The sequence below is a fragment of the Vigna unguiculata genome, chromosome 11 (genome assembly GCF_004118075.2).
Source record: "Vigna unguiculata cultivar IT97K-499-35 chromosome 11, ASM411807v1, whole genome shotgun sequence".
Classification (NCBI taxonomy): domain Eukaryota; kingdom Viridiplantae; phylum Streptophyta; class Magnoliopsida; order Fabales; family Fabaceae; genus Vigna; species Vigna unguiculata.
Genome location: NC_040289.1, coordinates 19,596,879 through 19,613,150, shown reverse-complemented (window position 1 = coordinate 19,613,150; position 16,272 = coordinate 19,596,879). Strand labels below are relative to the sequence as shown.

At 33.6% G+C, this 16,272-nt stretch overlaps 1 protein-coding gene across 1 annotated transcript; it reads left to right on the top strand.

The window, feature by feature from the left end:
• Positions 1–321: 321 nt before the first annotated feature.
• On the top strand, positions 322–10,096 carry LOC114169179 (G-type lectin S-receptor-like serine/threonine-protein kinase At4g27290). Its single transcript, XM_028054217.1, has 7 exons — positions 322–1,656; positions 1,760–1,879; positions 8,622–8,755; positions 8,840–9,050; positions 9,154–9,388; positions 9,469–9,619; positions 9,719–10,096. Exons 1-7 carry the CDS (start codon positions 384–386, stop codon positions 10,022–10,024), a joined length of 2,430 nt encoding a protein of 809 aa, XP_027910018.1. The 5' UTR covers positions 322–383; the 3' UTR covers positions 10,025–10,096.
• Positions 10,097–16,272: the final 6,176 nt, after the last annotated feature.

The window sequence follows — 16,272 nt, the reverse complement described above, 5'->3', positions numbered from 1 at the left end:
AAATAAATAGAACAAAATTTCTGAATTAATGTGGAACAAAATTCGACACGCACAAGAAAAAATAAAATATCAAGTAATCAAGACAATCACATGGTCTCCATCATTTGAGTGTAACTGGTATTTAAGATTTTCAATTTAAATAAAGAATAAATATAAATTACAAGTCAATGGAATTTGTCTAAAATAAATGGAATTTGTGCTTGACTTAGAAGTCAAGATAGAAAGAAGAACCAACGTATATCTCAAGCTCTCGAAAGAGATCGAGTTAGAATAAAGAACCAAAGCACATACATATTTCAGCCACACTCATCTTATCCTGAATTTCCCATTTTGTAGTTTAAGATACACTAAGCTCAATTCACACTCAGCTCATTCCACAAACAATGGACATTCGTCTTTTCATACTTATTGTTGCATGCACACTTGTCCCTTCTCTCAAAGCTTCCACAGCAATTAGTTCTATCCAAGTGTCCCAAATCATGAGAGATGGGGAGACTTTAGTATCAAATGGTGGAAGATATGAACTTGGGTTTTTCAGCCCAGGCAATTCCCAGAAACGTTACCTGGGCCTTTGGTACAAGAATATCCCAGTGAAGAAAATCCTTTGGGTTGCTAATAGGGCCAACCCCATCAATGATTTCTCGGGTATCTTAACACTCAACACCACTGGCAATCTTCTTCTCACCCAAAATGGGTCTCTTGTTTGGTGTACTAACTCTCACAAACAAGCACAGAATCCGGTGGCAGAACTCTTGGAAAGTGGCAATCTTATGATAAGAGATAAGGGAGAAACAAACAAAGAGTATTTATGGCAGAGCTTTGACTATCCATCTGATACACAATTGGCTGGGATGAAGTATGGATGGGACCTCCGAAAAGGTTTCGAATGGAAATATACTTGTTGGAAGAGTCCAGATGATCCATCTCCAGGAGACTTTTCTCGGGTTTTAAAACTCTACAACTATCCTGAATTTTATATAATGAAGGGAACACAAAAGTGGTTCAGGTTTGGACCTTGGAATGGCCTACGTTTTACAGGATCACCAAGTGTATATAACAACACCATTTTTTATATCAATATTGTCAGCAATATGAATGAGACTTACTACACATATAGCCTTGCAAATAGTGCAGTCATCACATTTAGTGTGATTAACGAAACAGGTAAATTGTATCGCTATGTGTGGGCTGAGGATGATCAAAATTGGAGCACGTTTAGATATTTCCCGAGTGAGTTTTGTGACACATATGGCCTCTGTGGACCCAACGGGAACTGCGTGAGTACCCAAACACAAGCCTGTCAATGTTTGAAAGGTTTTAAACCAAAGGCGCCGCAAAAATGGAACTCGTCTGATTGGCGTGGAGGATGTATCCGTAATGAACCGTTGAGTTGCAAAGGTAAAGACGAAGATGGGTTTAACAAATTTGAAAGGCTAAAAATTCCAGATACTACATATACTTGGTTGGATGAGAGTATTGATCTAGAGGAATGCAGAGTGCAGTGTTTGAGTAATTGTTCTTGCATGGCCTATACTAATTCAGACATAAGAAATGGAGGTAGTGGATGTGTCATGTGGTTTGGGGATCTCATTGATATTAAACAATATGAAAGTGAAGGACAAGATCTATATATCAGGATGCCTGCTTCAGAGTTAGGTAAGCTCATGTTCAACCTAAGTTTTATCTTTTCATTTAAATTACAACTTTGAAAGGTCTCAAATGAATCTTAACTTTATCCTTCATCCGTTTCAACCTTCAGAACCTGTTTATAGGCACAAGAGAAACACGGCAGCAGTAGTTGCTTCCATCGTTGCAGCAATTTGTGGTGTTCTTTTGCTGAGTGCTTGTTATATCTACAGATTCCGGAGGAACAGTACTGGTAAATAATTGTTTATTCACATTTTTACCGAATACATGACTGCAATTATCTAAAGAGTACGGTTTCTCTGCTGTAATATACATGCTGTTTTTACTGTTATTAAAACAGTCCTGTTTTGCTGTTTTTTCAACTTAATAAAATCTTTTAACTACCCATTCAAACCACATAGTTTTAATCCTTCTAAAAGTAGATGGGCTCAAAATCTCAATCAATTATTAGCGGCTAGTTTTTACTTATTTATATTTGAATTTTTATTTTTTATTATATATTTTTAAGTTAATATATATTTTAATGATGTAAAGTTTAATCGATTAACTAATGTTTTTAACTATTACATATTAAATTGATTTATTATAATTAATTCTTAAAATTTATTTTATAAATATTAACATAATACTTTTGTATCCTTTCAATAGTATATACTTTTTAATTTTATGATAAAAATAGTCATTTTAGTCTTATTGATAAAATCAAACACATAATTCTTATTTTATTTATTTTTATACTTAAATTGTAATAAATGTAATCATACATGTTATAAATATTTGTTATTTTAATTAAAATAACAATTTTTTAAAATATAGTTTTTTTTTTCTTTTATTAGAGGATTTATAATTAAGTGAACATATAATTGCTTTTTAGATATTTTTAATTTTTGTTTTAAAACTTGACGTTTGAATTTTAGTACTTATTATTTAATATATTATTTTTAAATAAATGTAAAACTTATTAAACTTTTTGTAATAATTAAAATAAATGTAATTGTTGTTTTAATAAAAAATCTTAAATTTATAAAAAATATTTATTTTAAAATCAGAGAAAGTGTGAATAATGGTTTTTGAAAGAAATAAATGTTGCATTTTTTGAATTATTAATTACTTTGTGAAATGGTTAGGCCGAAAGACTGACCTATTAACACATCAAATTTTAATCACTTTAATTTTTTAATGTAATAGTAAAAACACAATTAGTTATGTAAATATGTTTTTAGATATAATATTATTAATTAAATAAATGATAAATTATTTTTTATATATTTTAAATTAATAATTTAAATCTAATTTAGTAATTGAAACCTAATTTTAAGTTTTATCGATTTTATTACATAATGATAAAACAAAATTATATTTATTCTATAAATTAGTTTTAATATATATATATATATATATATATATATATATATATATATATATAATATTACAAGAGTAGTAATGGAGACAAAAGAGACTGAAAATAAAGTACTGGAAGAATAGACTATGTCGTTTATATGCATGCTAAAAAGAAAAACATTTTATTAAGTTGAAAAACAACAAAACGGTACCGTGTTAACAATACAACAGAGACTCAGCATGTTTATTCCAACATATTCCAGCAGCAGATAAACCATACTCTTTTCTAAATATGATCGTTGGATTACATCACTTTTGAATACATAGCTTTGTAGAGTTGCTATATATAGCTTTGTAGAGTTGGTATAGATATAAGTATTTAGAATAATGTTTAGCAAAGTATGATTAGGCTTAATTAATTATTTATTCGTAATTTTGATTGAAAAATTTTAAATAGGTTTTTTCTCCAATTAAGTCTTAATTTTTAAAAAATTGATTTAATTAGGTTTGATTTTCTTGATAATGTACCACGATATATGACACCAAAATATGTTGTGTTTCAATTTGTAACTTTTTTTTTTAGTTTTTTAAAATATTTTTTTGTCTATTTTAAGGTCTGTGATAATGGTAGTGACAATGTTACATGTAAATATTAGTGTTATTAGTGTTATGTATCAGTATCAAGTCTCATTGTTTTGTATTTAATTCAGTTCATATATATGTTTTTTTTATTTAATTCAATTCCATGTTTTTAATGGAACAATATTATCATTTCCAAATTGAAACCAAAGCTACTATTGATGTTAGGGATGACAATGGAGCGAGGTAGGAACGGGTTTCGTTATCCCATACCCATCCCCGTAGAACCAAAACATTTATTAAATTTGCAAACTGCAAACATTAATGAAACCTAGTTGATAAAATTTAAAAAAATAAATAAAAAAATTTAATGGAAAACAAATATTCAAATTAAAATATATTTTAAATGTTTGTTTACTTCAATTTTTTAAATTCTAATGAATCTCTTTTTCTATACACTAATAAAAATGATAATGCATCAATTAATCAAAATGACGTAAATAACAAATAATAAACATAATAATAAAATTTTGACATAGATATTGTATCTTTTGAATTCTAATATATGTTGGATGGTTATAAAAAATATTCATAGCAATTACATTAAATTTTGATATTGTAGTAAATAAAAGTTATTTATACAATTATAGTGAAAAAATTACAGTATGATTGATATAATGAGTCAGAAAATAAAAAATAATTAGATAAAATATACTGAAATAATATTCTACATGATGAAAATAAATATTAAATAAAAATATTAAAAAATTAACAAATGTGTGTCTTAGAAACAATTTGAGAAACTATTGAAAGAAATCGCACAAAGGAAAACAAATGTATAGTTAAGTGTATGATAAGATGAAAAATATCTTAGACATCTAAGAATACTTTTCAAATATCAACATACATACTCAATGGTTGAGAAATAATTGTTTTAGCGAAACAAGAGAGTTATTCAAATGAAACAAAAATTAATAAAAATAAGTAATTTTTTTATATTACCTAGTAAATGAAAGGTTTATGCTATTAAACACTTAAATTGAGAGTATTAAACATACTCATGTGAAAGGAAAATATATAATAAATAAAAATATTAAAAAATAATAGAAATATTCAAATATGAGACATAAAATTCTAATTGACATACATCATTTTAACATAATTACATAAATGTTATGATAAGATGAAAAATATCTTGGAGATGTGAATGAGTTTCATAACAAACCAAATAATTAGAAGAAATAAAAAGATTGAATATATATATATATATATATATATATATATATATATATATATGTGTGTGTAGGGTTACTTAATTAATTGTGAATATTTTAATAATTTAAACGATGACGGAGATATGGCGGGGACAGGTATTATGGTGGGGATATGTACATCCCCGTAGCCATCCCCATACCAAATTGAAAACGTTGGAGATTTCCCACACCCATACCTAGTCAATGCGGGGATTCACCGTCAAAACGGGGACGGGTTCAGGTAATACCCACGGGAGCAGGTTTATTTGCCGTATCTAGTTATGTAAATGTTATAATGATTGGATTAACAAATTTATATTATGTAACCTCTAGAGCTGTCAAAATGAGCCGCTCGGCCCGGCCCACCACGGGTTGACCTTGGTCACTTAGCGGGCCAACCCAACCCAGCTCACTTATTAGCGAGCTGAAAAAATTCGAACCCGGCCTAGCCCACCACGGGTTAGTGTGTTAAACGGGTTGGCTCACTAGCCTACTTAATTAAAAAAATATAATTTTTTTTCTTAAGTCAGAAATTATATTTCGGATTAAAATTTAATAAACTTGAATACAATCTCAATATAATCCAAAATGATGTTAAACTCCAATACAAACCAAAATAAATAAATAAAAATACAAATTACTATCTAAGATCAAAGCATTCTTGTGATTTACCCAATCTTTTATTAGGTGCAATACTTTTTTCAGCAAACTAATTATACTTTTTTCAAATAATTATACTTTTATTAGTTGAAGCTATGTTTCCATTTGCCAACCCACCAATGTGTTTGGTTAAAAAAATAGCCCAACATTGCAAAGTCCAACATAATGTGTGTCACCATGTGGGTTGGTAGGCCAATCCGATCCACCACAGGTTCAACCTGGGTGAACCGGGTTCTTGGTGGGCCGAATCAAAAATTGACCCGTACTAAAATTTGTAAAAATATTTCAACCCAACTCGGTCTGAATCTGTGGTGAGCTGGGTTGACCCACGGTTCTGACCCACCTTGACGGTTCTAGTAACCTCTCACTTCTTACGCTACAAATTGAGTTATGAAAAGTACCCTAAGACATTGGATCAAACAAATATTTTTGGAAATTATGCCAACATTGTGTAAGAGCACAAAATATACAAGGGGCATATGAGTCTTCTAACAGTTCAACAAATTAAATGGACGTGGGCCAATTCTAATAATTTCGTACAACCATAGATTACCCATTGTCTCAAATTACCGATAGAACCTGTACCAAATTTTCAAGTTGTAGTTGGAAATGACAAGGGTTTAGTAGCTGAAATACTGATCAAAGAGTTGGAAGTTACTGATGAGTGGAAGCTCCTGAATTTTCATTAGACTCGTGTTCTGAACGGCAAAAATCCTATGTGAAGTCTCCAATCATCGATCCTTCAGTGGGAATCGATGAACTCGCAGCGAAAGCTGAAATGTTCGGTGGAACTCAATTTCGTTCCACCAAGGAAGTCTCTCTAACTAAAAGATGAAGGTGAGCTTTGAGAAATAGGATAATAATCACTCTCATTAATCAAAAATGGTTTATACAAATGATCAGTATTTATAAGATGAAAATAGGCAACCGTGAAGTGGAAAAGAACTAACAAGCTTAATCAAAGGAAAGCTAACTCTAATGGTCACAAAGGACGGTGACCCTCTCATAAGGAAGAAGCCCTACCAGCAAAGAAAAATAATGAAATGCCTAGGTAAAGGAGCCCTAAAGATAGAAGGCTGGCTGCGCCAAAGAACCCTAGTTGTTGAATGAGGAGATGGGTTTCTTAAAATAAACAGATAAATGGACACACGTGAAGAGAAATAGGTGCTACTGGTTGATGTACGTGTGGAGTAAAAGAAGACTAGGGTTGCTCTTTACAAGTAGGCCAAATATGAAGAAAGGAGCTGATTGCCAAAAGAAATATGGTGCAAGTAATTGGGTTGCATGTTGTAGGCCCAACAGAAAGCATGCGTTGATGCTGTTGGAAACATTCATGATCAGCTGCGTGTTGAATCTAGGCCCATATCTGAACGCTACAGATGATGCACGTTGGTAGAAGTTAGAGACGCTGATGTTGCCACTTGGTGTTGGCTTGAAATTGGACTACTGGGAACATGCTTCGTGGCCCAAAAAATACAAGAAATGAAAATAGAACTTAAAAGTGGGATAAAATACAAGTCCAAGAAAATTACTAATTATACCTACACAATTTATTTAATGAAATGAAGTATTGCATGATATTTTAAGGAAATGTGTTTTGGTGCTTTTTTATGAGATCCTCGTATATAGTCTAACATGGAGAGAGCATTTAAGCCATTTAGAATTTGTTCTCCAATTACTAAAGCAATATCAAATCTTTGTGTCTAAATGCTCTTTTGGGCTACAACAAGTTGAATATTTCGGCCACACAATTTCTAGTCAAGGTGTAGCCATGGGCAAGTTGAAAGCGCAAACACTTTTGGACTGGTTCTTTGAAGCACTTGAGAGGATTTTTGGGATTGACTGGATATTATAGATAATTTGTAAAAGGGTATACTTCCATCGTTGCCTCTTTAACTAACCTCTTAAAGAAAAACTCTTTTAAGTGGGATGCTCCTACAATTGCAAATTTTTACCACCTAAAATGATCCATCACTATTATCCCTGTTTTAGCTTTGCCAAACTTTGCTAAACCCTTCATTTTGGAAACGGATGCCTCCGAGTTAGGAATTGGAGCAATACTAAGCCAAGATCACCATCCAATTGCTTTCTTCTTAAAGAAATTATCCCCTAAGATGCAACGACAATCTGCTTATACACATTAATTCTACACAATCCATATAGCCCATTGCGAAATTCCAACGCTACCTCCTTAGGCACAAGTTTGTGATTATAAAGTAGAAGAATCAAATCTCTGACTAATCAAGTTATTTAGACACCGAAACAACAAAAATTTGTTGCATAAACTCTTAGGCTGTGATTTCACTATAGAGTATAAACCCGGAAAAGAAAATTTTGATGCCGATTCCTTTTCCAGGTCATTCCAAATAGCTTGGTCTAAACCAAAGTTGCACCTTCTACCTATATTAAAACATGCCCTTAAAGAAGACCCAAAGTATAATGTTATTATGGAAAAGTTCCAGAAATATTCATTAATTTGGTTGCGAAACTTCATGGTTTTCCCAAAACAATTGTATCCGACTGGGACAAGGTGTTCACTAGCCAATTTTGGCAACATCACTTCAAATTAAATGGTACATCCTTGAAAATGTCCATGGCATACCATCTTAGTCTAATGGTCATAATTTAAAAGTCAATGTTAATGGTATATAATTAAAGTTCATAGTTTTACAGAATACTATACATGTGTAAAAAAAAATTGATGCTATTAACTAGTTAACATCAATGTTTCCTTATTAGCATCAAGTTTTTGATCGACATTAAACTTCCCTTTTTCTTATGATGCAAACTGCAAACTTCCATTTTCTTATAGTGTACATAGCAAGATATGACAGAAAACAAAGTTGAATTCATGCATATATCACTAAGTTGAAGGAATGTCTTCCTATATGTTTCATATTATAATAATAGTTAAGTTGAGTATAAAAAATTCATTCCGTAATTTGAGTGGTGTTGATCAACTGTATATAATTATTAGGATACTAAACCCACAACTCAACTTGTTAAATTATTGGATTATTTGGAAAGCTAAATGTATTTTTAATAATTAGCTGAGTAAAATGTACTTTTTCTATTCTAGGTATGTTTGATTTGCTCCTCATATTTTATAACATTACTCTAAAGGCATTCATTGGTTTTTAGAGCAATCATTGATAGAACAATGTGAAGATAATTTGGATGTCCAAATGTTTGATCTATTCACCATTGCAACTGCCACTGACAACTTTTTCAATGCAAATAAGATTGGTGAAGGTGGTTTTGGACTTGTATACAAGGTAATAGTTTTGAGCCTGTAATGGGATAAAAGGAACATAAATATTAATGAATAAGATCAACTCATCGTAATGGTGCATGTGTAGGGAATATTAGTGGATGGGCAAGAGATTGCTGTAAAGACTCTATCTAGGACCTCGTGGCAAGGAGTGACAGAGTTCATAAATGAAGTCAAATTGATTGCAAAACTCCAGCATCGAAATCTTGTTAAACTTCTTGGTTGTTGCATTGAAGGACAAGAAAAAATGCTTGTTTATGAATACATGGCAAATGGCAGTCTAGACTATTTCATATTTGGTATGGGTAATCAACAAAGCATAGATTAGGTTGTCAACGATATAATCATATTACTGACATTGAAGATTCCATGTTTAATAACTTTTTTGCTTGAATAAAACAGATGACAGAAAAAGTAATTTGCAGTGGGCTCAACGCTTCCAAATAATCTGTGGAGTTGCAAGAGGGCTTATGTATCTTCATCAAGATTCGCGCTTGAGGATTATCCATAGAGATCTCAAAGCAAGTAATGTTCTTCTTGATGAAAATTTATGCCCAAAAATCTCAGATTTTGGATTGGCTAGAATATTTGGACGCGACCAGATTGAAGGAAACACAAGTAGGATAGTTGGAACCTAGTGAGTTTGTTTTTGACTGACTATATTTTTATTTTTTGGAAATTTTTTGTGAAAATTCCTCATATAATTTATATTTGTAGTGGGTACATGGCACCGGAGTATGCTGTTGATGGTTTCTTCTCTGTGAAATCTGATGTTTTTAGCTTTGGCATTCTAATGTTGGAAATTATATGTGGCAAGAAAAATAGAAGACTTTATAGTACAGATAAGAATCTTAACCTTGTTGATCACGTAAGAGCTTCAACTGTTTCAATTTTCGTATATCTTATTAATATGTACCAATAATTATTTTTTTTCTTTTTTATTGTTATTATTATTATTATGTTACAGGCACAAAGAATATGGAAAAAGGGTAGGGCACTAGAGTTAGTTGATTCAAAGATAAAAGAATCATGCATTGAATCAGAGGTACTACGTTGCCTCCATATTTGTCTTTTATGTGTGCAACAAAACCCAGAAGATAGGCCCACAATGACTTCTGTAATTCTAATGTTGGAAAGTCACATGGAATTGATTGAGCCTAAACTACATGGTTTTATTACGAAAGATGTTTCACATGAAGAAGATTTATACCCAAATCAGAAACACACAAGCACAACCAACTATGTAACCATGTCCACGTTGGAAGCTCGATGACTGATAAAATGTTAATGAGATATGCACTAAATGTAGATATGTCTACAAATATTTGTAAGAACTTATTTATGAAGTTATTTGGACCAGTTTATGACATTCAATGTTTTCTTTTCCCATTATGATAATGATAGTGTTAGCATTAGATGTTTGAAACTCCATTAAACGAGCATGTTTGTGTGTCTAGGAGTATGTGTGTGTGTGAGTGTGTCTATGTGTATGCATGTGGGTGAGTGAGTGTGTGCGTGTGTGTGAATGTGTGTGTGTGTCTACGTGTGTGTGTCTACGTGTGTGTGCGCGCGTGTGTGTGTGTATGGTGTGGTGGGGTGCGGGGTTGGTAGGAGTGTGTTGGGGTATGGGTGGGTGGATGTGTGGTTAGGTGTGGGTGGGTGGGTGGGTGGGTGGGTGTGAGCGGGTGTGGGTGGATGGGTGGGTGGGTGTGTGGCATGTGGGGTGTGTGTGTGTGTGGAGAGGGGGAGTGGGGGGAAAGGGGAGGGGGGATGTGTGTGTAAGTGTTGTTAGTTTTAAAATGGTTGAACTGCCAAGAAGGGGGAGTTTATTTGGCTAGTTAAAAATTTAGGTTATCTTTAAAGGCTAAAAACTATGTTTAATTGAATCAATTCAATCACCAAGTTAGGATGCAAAAATCAATAGACAATATACTTTCAATCGGTCAAAAACAGAGTTAGTCGATTGATTTTACTAAATAGATTCTATACTGGTATAATCAACCGATTGAATCAGAAAAACAGTCGACTGAAATACTGGAAAAAATGCAAAAATGCAGATTTGAGATTTGAACCAAGAACAATGCACAAGAACAAACAAGACAGGTTCTAATTGATTATGCACACATGCTCTATCCTGTAGATGCTACCAAAACACTCAAGAATATGAAAAAGATGATTTAAGTTCAAGTTCTTTAATCTTTAAATGATAATGCAAGAGAGAAGAGTTAGAGAAAATATTGGGGCACATGATTTTGGAGCATTATTTCAAAAGAGTTACAAAGTTTACACTCTTACACTTTCAAAATAAGCAAAACACATACCAAAGACTCTTGAATCACACAAGAATCACACCAACACAGCAAGACACCTCTTGCAGACCTAGAAAACCACAAGGCACAAACACAAAGCTTGAGAAAGATCAAACCTTAGTGGTAGCACAACCCTGCCTACCACAAACACCTTCTCCAAGCTTCAAACACAAGCCAAAAGCACCAAGAATTGATCCAAGATCAATCTTCAACAGTTGTAGTCTGAATGATCACGAAAGAGAGAGAATCCACACATTTTCCAGAACAGTTTTGTGATAAAAAATGGTCTTGTTACCTCTCTTTTGAAAATCAGAACATTTATAGTCAAACTGTTATGAAATTCAACAGCTTGATATCCAAATCAATCGGTTGATTTCACTTGACTTAAGTGAAATCAATCAATTAAAAAATAAATCAACTGATTAAATAAGTCATAGTCAAAGACTACTGCAACTAACCTTTTAACCTGTTGAAAACCCATTTAACAGATTAAAAGACATATTTTAACCTATTGAAAAGTATTTCAACAGACTAAAAAACACAATAAAGACCAATACATCTAACTAATGCAACAAGGTCTACAAAGTGGATTACAAACACCAAGTATTTTCTTATAATGATTTATCCATGTGGAGGGCACGTGTCCAAGGCTTGTTCAACATGAATACCATCAAATCTCCATAACTTCATCATTATAGGCATGATTCCAAAGCAATTGTTCCAAGTAGTTCAACAAAGCTTCATCAAATCTGCATGAGACACACCACCTGGGCTTCAAATGTCAACATTCTCCCCCTGATTTGATGAAGCCAACCTTTATCTTCCATTGCAAATTACTTCCATTGGTTGGATACCATTGAGTTGATGAAGTGACATACAAGCTTGAAGTTGTGAACCTCAAAATCATTTCCAAGAGTAGTACACACAAGCTAACAGGCACACACATATGTAAATGCTCCCCCTATCAATAATATGGGTTCAATTTTAGATTTGATTATTAATTCCACTCACGCAAGCTAACAAGAACACACAGATGCAAATTCTCCCTCTATCAATAATATGGGTTCAATTTCAGATTTCTTATTAATTCCACTTTTAATGCTTCCACTTTAGTCCAATTTGATCAATTTTCAATTTTTCTCCCCCTTTGGATTCATCAAATAGAACGAATGCATTAAGAAAGAAAATAATGCATAATATTTCATTGATAATGGATCATGATACAACCAACAAGAACTAAAAATAGAGAAACAGGCATAAAGCTGATACATTCAACCGACTGAAAATAAAAACAACCAACTGAAAATAAAAACAACCAACTGAAACTGACATAACTTAAACTGAAAAATTACAAACACATGGATGCAATGCATGATCCTAAAAGCCAACACACTCAGTCATCCTAAGGATCATTTCTAGTCTTGAATGAAGTTAGCAGATCATGGATATCATGGATTTGGCCATTTAATGCATTGAATCTCTCATTGCAATAGTCATGATGTGCATGTTGGGACATATTGAGTTCATGAAGTTGATTCAGCACTATCCTCCAAAAATGTGAGTACATAGGGCCTCTATCCTTTGGAGGGTTATAGGGAATAAGGTCCATGGGTCCAACAGTAGGTTCTTCCTCTTGATTTGCACCAGTTGGACCAGTTTCATGGTCACGTGTATCACCAACTACAACACCAACAATTGTCCATCCATTTACCACATTGAGAAAGCCTATTTTGTCCACTTGACTCTTTCAGCTCATCATCCACATCAATCCCAAAATATTCTATGAATTTGGACACCAAAGCAAGATAAGGTAGCCGAAAATTTGTGAGCCTCTTGACCTTGAGCATATGATCACGAAACACAAATATCCAATGCATTTGAATATTGTGTTGGATGCAGTACATTAAGATAAAATCTCCCTCATTTAAGGTTGAGTGGTTGCTCCCACGTGGGACTATGAGTTTTGTGACAATCATAGCAAGAAGCCTTTGATCTACCTTCAGTCCACTAACATGAAATTGTTTGATCTCAGCAGCATGATTCCTCAAGCAGTGGCCATAGTATTGGAGCTTGTTGAATTCTTGAACAACCTTAGTTTCACCTTTTCTCACTTGCACACCCCTTGGTTTGAGTCCAACCATGTCTTTCCAAGCTTTCTTGTTTATTTCCATTCGGACACCCTTGATACTTGACAACACCATGTCATTTTTAAACACCAAGTTGGTGAAAAACACCTTCACCAAGTCTGGATAGATTTTTCCTGAAATTTCAAGGAAATACTTCAACCTTTGATGCTTTAGTTGTTGAAATAGGACCTTAAAGCCTTCAGCCCTCAGCCACGAAAACCTTAGCACCTTTGAAATGTTGATTTGCTTCATGTTCATCTCAATGAGGAACACTTGGATGTTATCCTTAAGATTTTCGAAACATGCCTCAATTCTCCCATGATTTTCTTGGTTTGGAGACCTTGGGGTAGGAAGAGTGGAGTGTTCATCATCAAATTGGATGGCCTTTTGTTGACGACAAGACATGATAAGTGTGGGTATGGCTGTTTCTAAGAGATATATGATCTAAATGCAACAATTCAAGTGTAGTATTTATAATTGAACAGGTTGATTTTCAGAAACAGATGATTAAATGTTGCAGATTTACCAAATTAATTCGTTTTAGGTTATCCAAGCCAGATTAATGCAGTTGATTATAGTATCTCACACATTCATGATGTTTCCAATGAGTTTTTATAAGTGAATCAATCAGTTCAGATCATGTGAGCTGCATGCACATTGGAATTACACACTACACATGCTTTTTGGTCAAACAAATAAGTAAAAGCAACACATGGCTGATGAAATAACTGTTAAGAGTAGATAATACCTGACAATAAGGTCCATGTTCTTTGACTGGGTCAACTTTGCAATTCAATTCGTTAGTAAATGTGTAGTTTAAGTAAAATCAACAAGTTGAATTTATAATTCAATCGATTAAAATAACATCAGAGGATAATAAATTAAAACCAGAATCTAGTTAAGTGGAATCAACAAACTGAATTCGAAAATTAATCGATTGAAAATCGTATAATTGAACTTCATTCTTCCAGATTTAGTTTTAATGAAATCAACATATATTGAATTATGAAATTAGTAGATTAAAATTCACAGCAGATCGAATTTTCATCATTCAGTGGCAACTTAAGTGAAATTAACACATTGAAATGCATAATCAACAGAGTGAAAGATATGATAGATTAGAATTTTTTGTAAATGGAAGCAAATTTAAGTGAAATCAACATATTGAAATTAAAAATCAACAGACTAAATATGACAATTTTCAATTTTTGCATACAATAGCTTTTTTTATGAAACCAATGCATGAATACATATGATTAACATGCTAAAAACACATTAGACCACATTCTTCATGTCTAATATGCCTAGTTCAGTTCTTAGCTAGTTAAATCTATCTCTAGCTTATGATTTTGTAAACAAATCAGCCAATTGATTTTCAGTTTTAAGAAATTGAATTTCACAATCTCCATTTTGAACATGATCACGAATAAAATGATTCTTAATCTCTATATGCTTGATTTTAGAATGTTGTATTGGATTCTTGGTTAAGTTGATGGCACTAGTATTATCACAATACAAGGGTATCTTAGTCAGCTTTACACCATAGTCCAAAAGTTTATGCTTCAACCATATGATTTGTGCACAACCATGTTGATGAGTTCAAATTTTTGCCCTCATTTAATATTTAAATTTGGGGATTTAATTGAATTTTCTGTGCTTAAATTTGTGATTATTGGATTTATTGAGTAAGTTTGGTAATAATGGCGTAAAAATTGATTTTAGTTGCATAAAATATTATTGGATATTCTAACGTTTATTAATGCAGCTGGAATTTATTTTTGGTCATTAATAGTGTGGATTTGAAATATTCAAAGTTACAAAATAAGTCCAAAATCAAGAAATTCTGGAAAAGAATAAATCAGGAGCTAAATGCACCCCCAGATTTTATTTGCACACTTCTTCTAAAGTGGACCACCAAAAACCTGTTCTGCACCCCCTAGTTTTCACTAAGTTGCACCCCTCCTACCACTTAAACTCCACTCAACCAGATCATGCCATGTGGTAATCCCCACCTTTTAAAATTAGCCAACTAGAACAAGCCACGTGTCATAATCCTCCACTCACCAAATTGACCAATCAGATCTTACCATGTCATCATCTCCTTCATCTCACACATGAAACCCTAACCCTAATTTTCCTCCTCTCCTACCATCACCATGGCAACCGCTGACCGCAATTCACAGACCTCGCTGTCAGCCGCGCCACCGTGAGCCACCATCTCCGTCCGCAACTGCAGCGCGCCTCTGACCACCACACTTCACGCGCAACACCTCTATTTTCTCTCCATCATCTTCTTCGCACAGCCGTGAGCGAGAACAGAACCATTTTTGCAACCCAGATTCTATCACCACCGTGCCTGAAGCATCCTTGACACCGGAAAATGCTGCATCCCACACCATCTTCAACCTTCATCTCCAACCATTGACGCCATCTACGTCAGCCACCGCGCAGCAGCAACAAGCGCGCAACCATCCTCCATCGCACCTACGAGCTAGAACAGCAGCGGAAGCCATAGCCACCACTACGAAGATGAAACGCACCAGGTTCTGCACTTCACCTCGTCGGAAAAGAAGACCCCGCCGGAGCAGCACCTGTTCGCGCAGCCAAAGGAGTCCATGAAACCCTAAACGCAGCAAACCCTAGTCTGGAGAGAGAAAGTGCACTCTGCGCCACGTGTCAGGCTATTATTGGACAGTTAAACTGGTCAACTGGTCAACACTGGTCAACACTGGTCAATTGGTCAAAACTGCAAAACTGGTTAAATAAGAGGGGCAGAATTGGAAATTGGACAGGAATTAAGTTGCTAATTAATTAAATAAAAATAAAAGATTTTAGTAACCAACAGATAAAGCCCAAAGTCCAGTTGAAGCCTATATAAAGAGACTTAAGGGAGCAGAAGGGGACAACTGACAACTTAGACACTTAGAACTCTCTGGTTTTTGCAGACACTGTCATCCATCACATCTCTCATTCTCTCTTTTCTTTTATTTTCTTTCCTTCATCATATATTATCATGTAGTCCATCAAAACCATGGAGGGCTAAGCTTTAAGGGTTGATTCCACTGTAATTTCTTAACTGGATTTTG

Excerpts from the sequence above, each read along its gene's own strand:
- LOC114169179 (XM_028054217.1), top strand. The coding sequence starts at position 384 with ATGGACATTCGTCTTTTCATACTTATTGTTGCATGCACACTTGTCCCT. Across the intron at positions 1,880-8,621 it reads ATTCCGGAGGAACAGTACTG|AGCAATCATTGATAGAACAA; the intron begins GTAAATAATTGT and ends ATTGGTTTTTAG. Across the intron at positions 9,620-9,718 it reads ATCTTAACCTTGTTGATCAC|GCACAAAGAATATGGAAAAA; the intron begins GTAAGAGCTTCA and ends ATTATGTTACAG.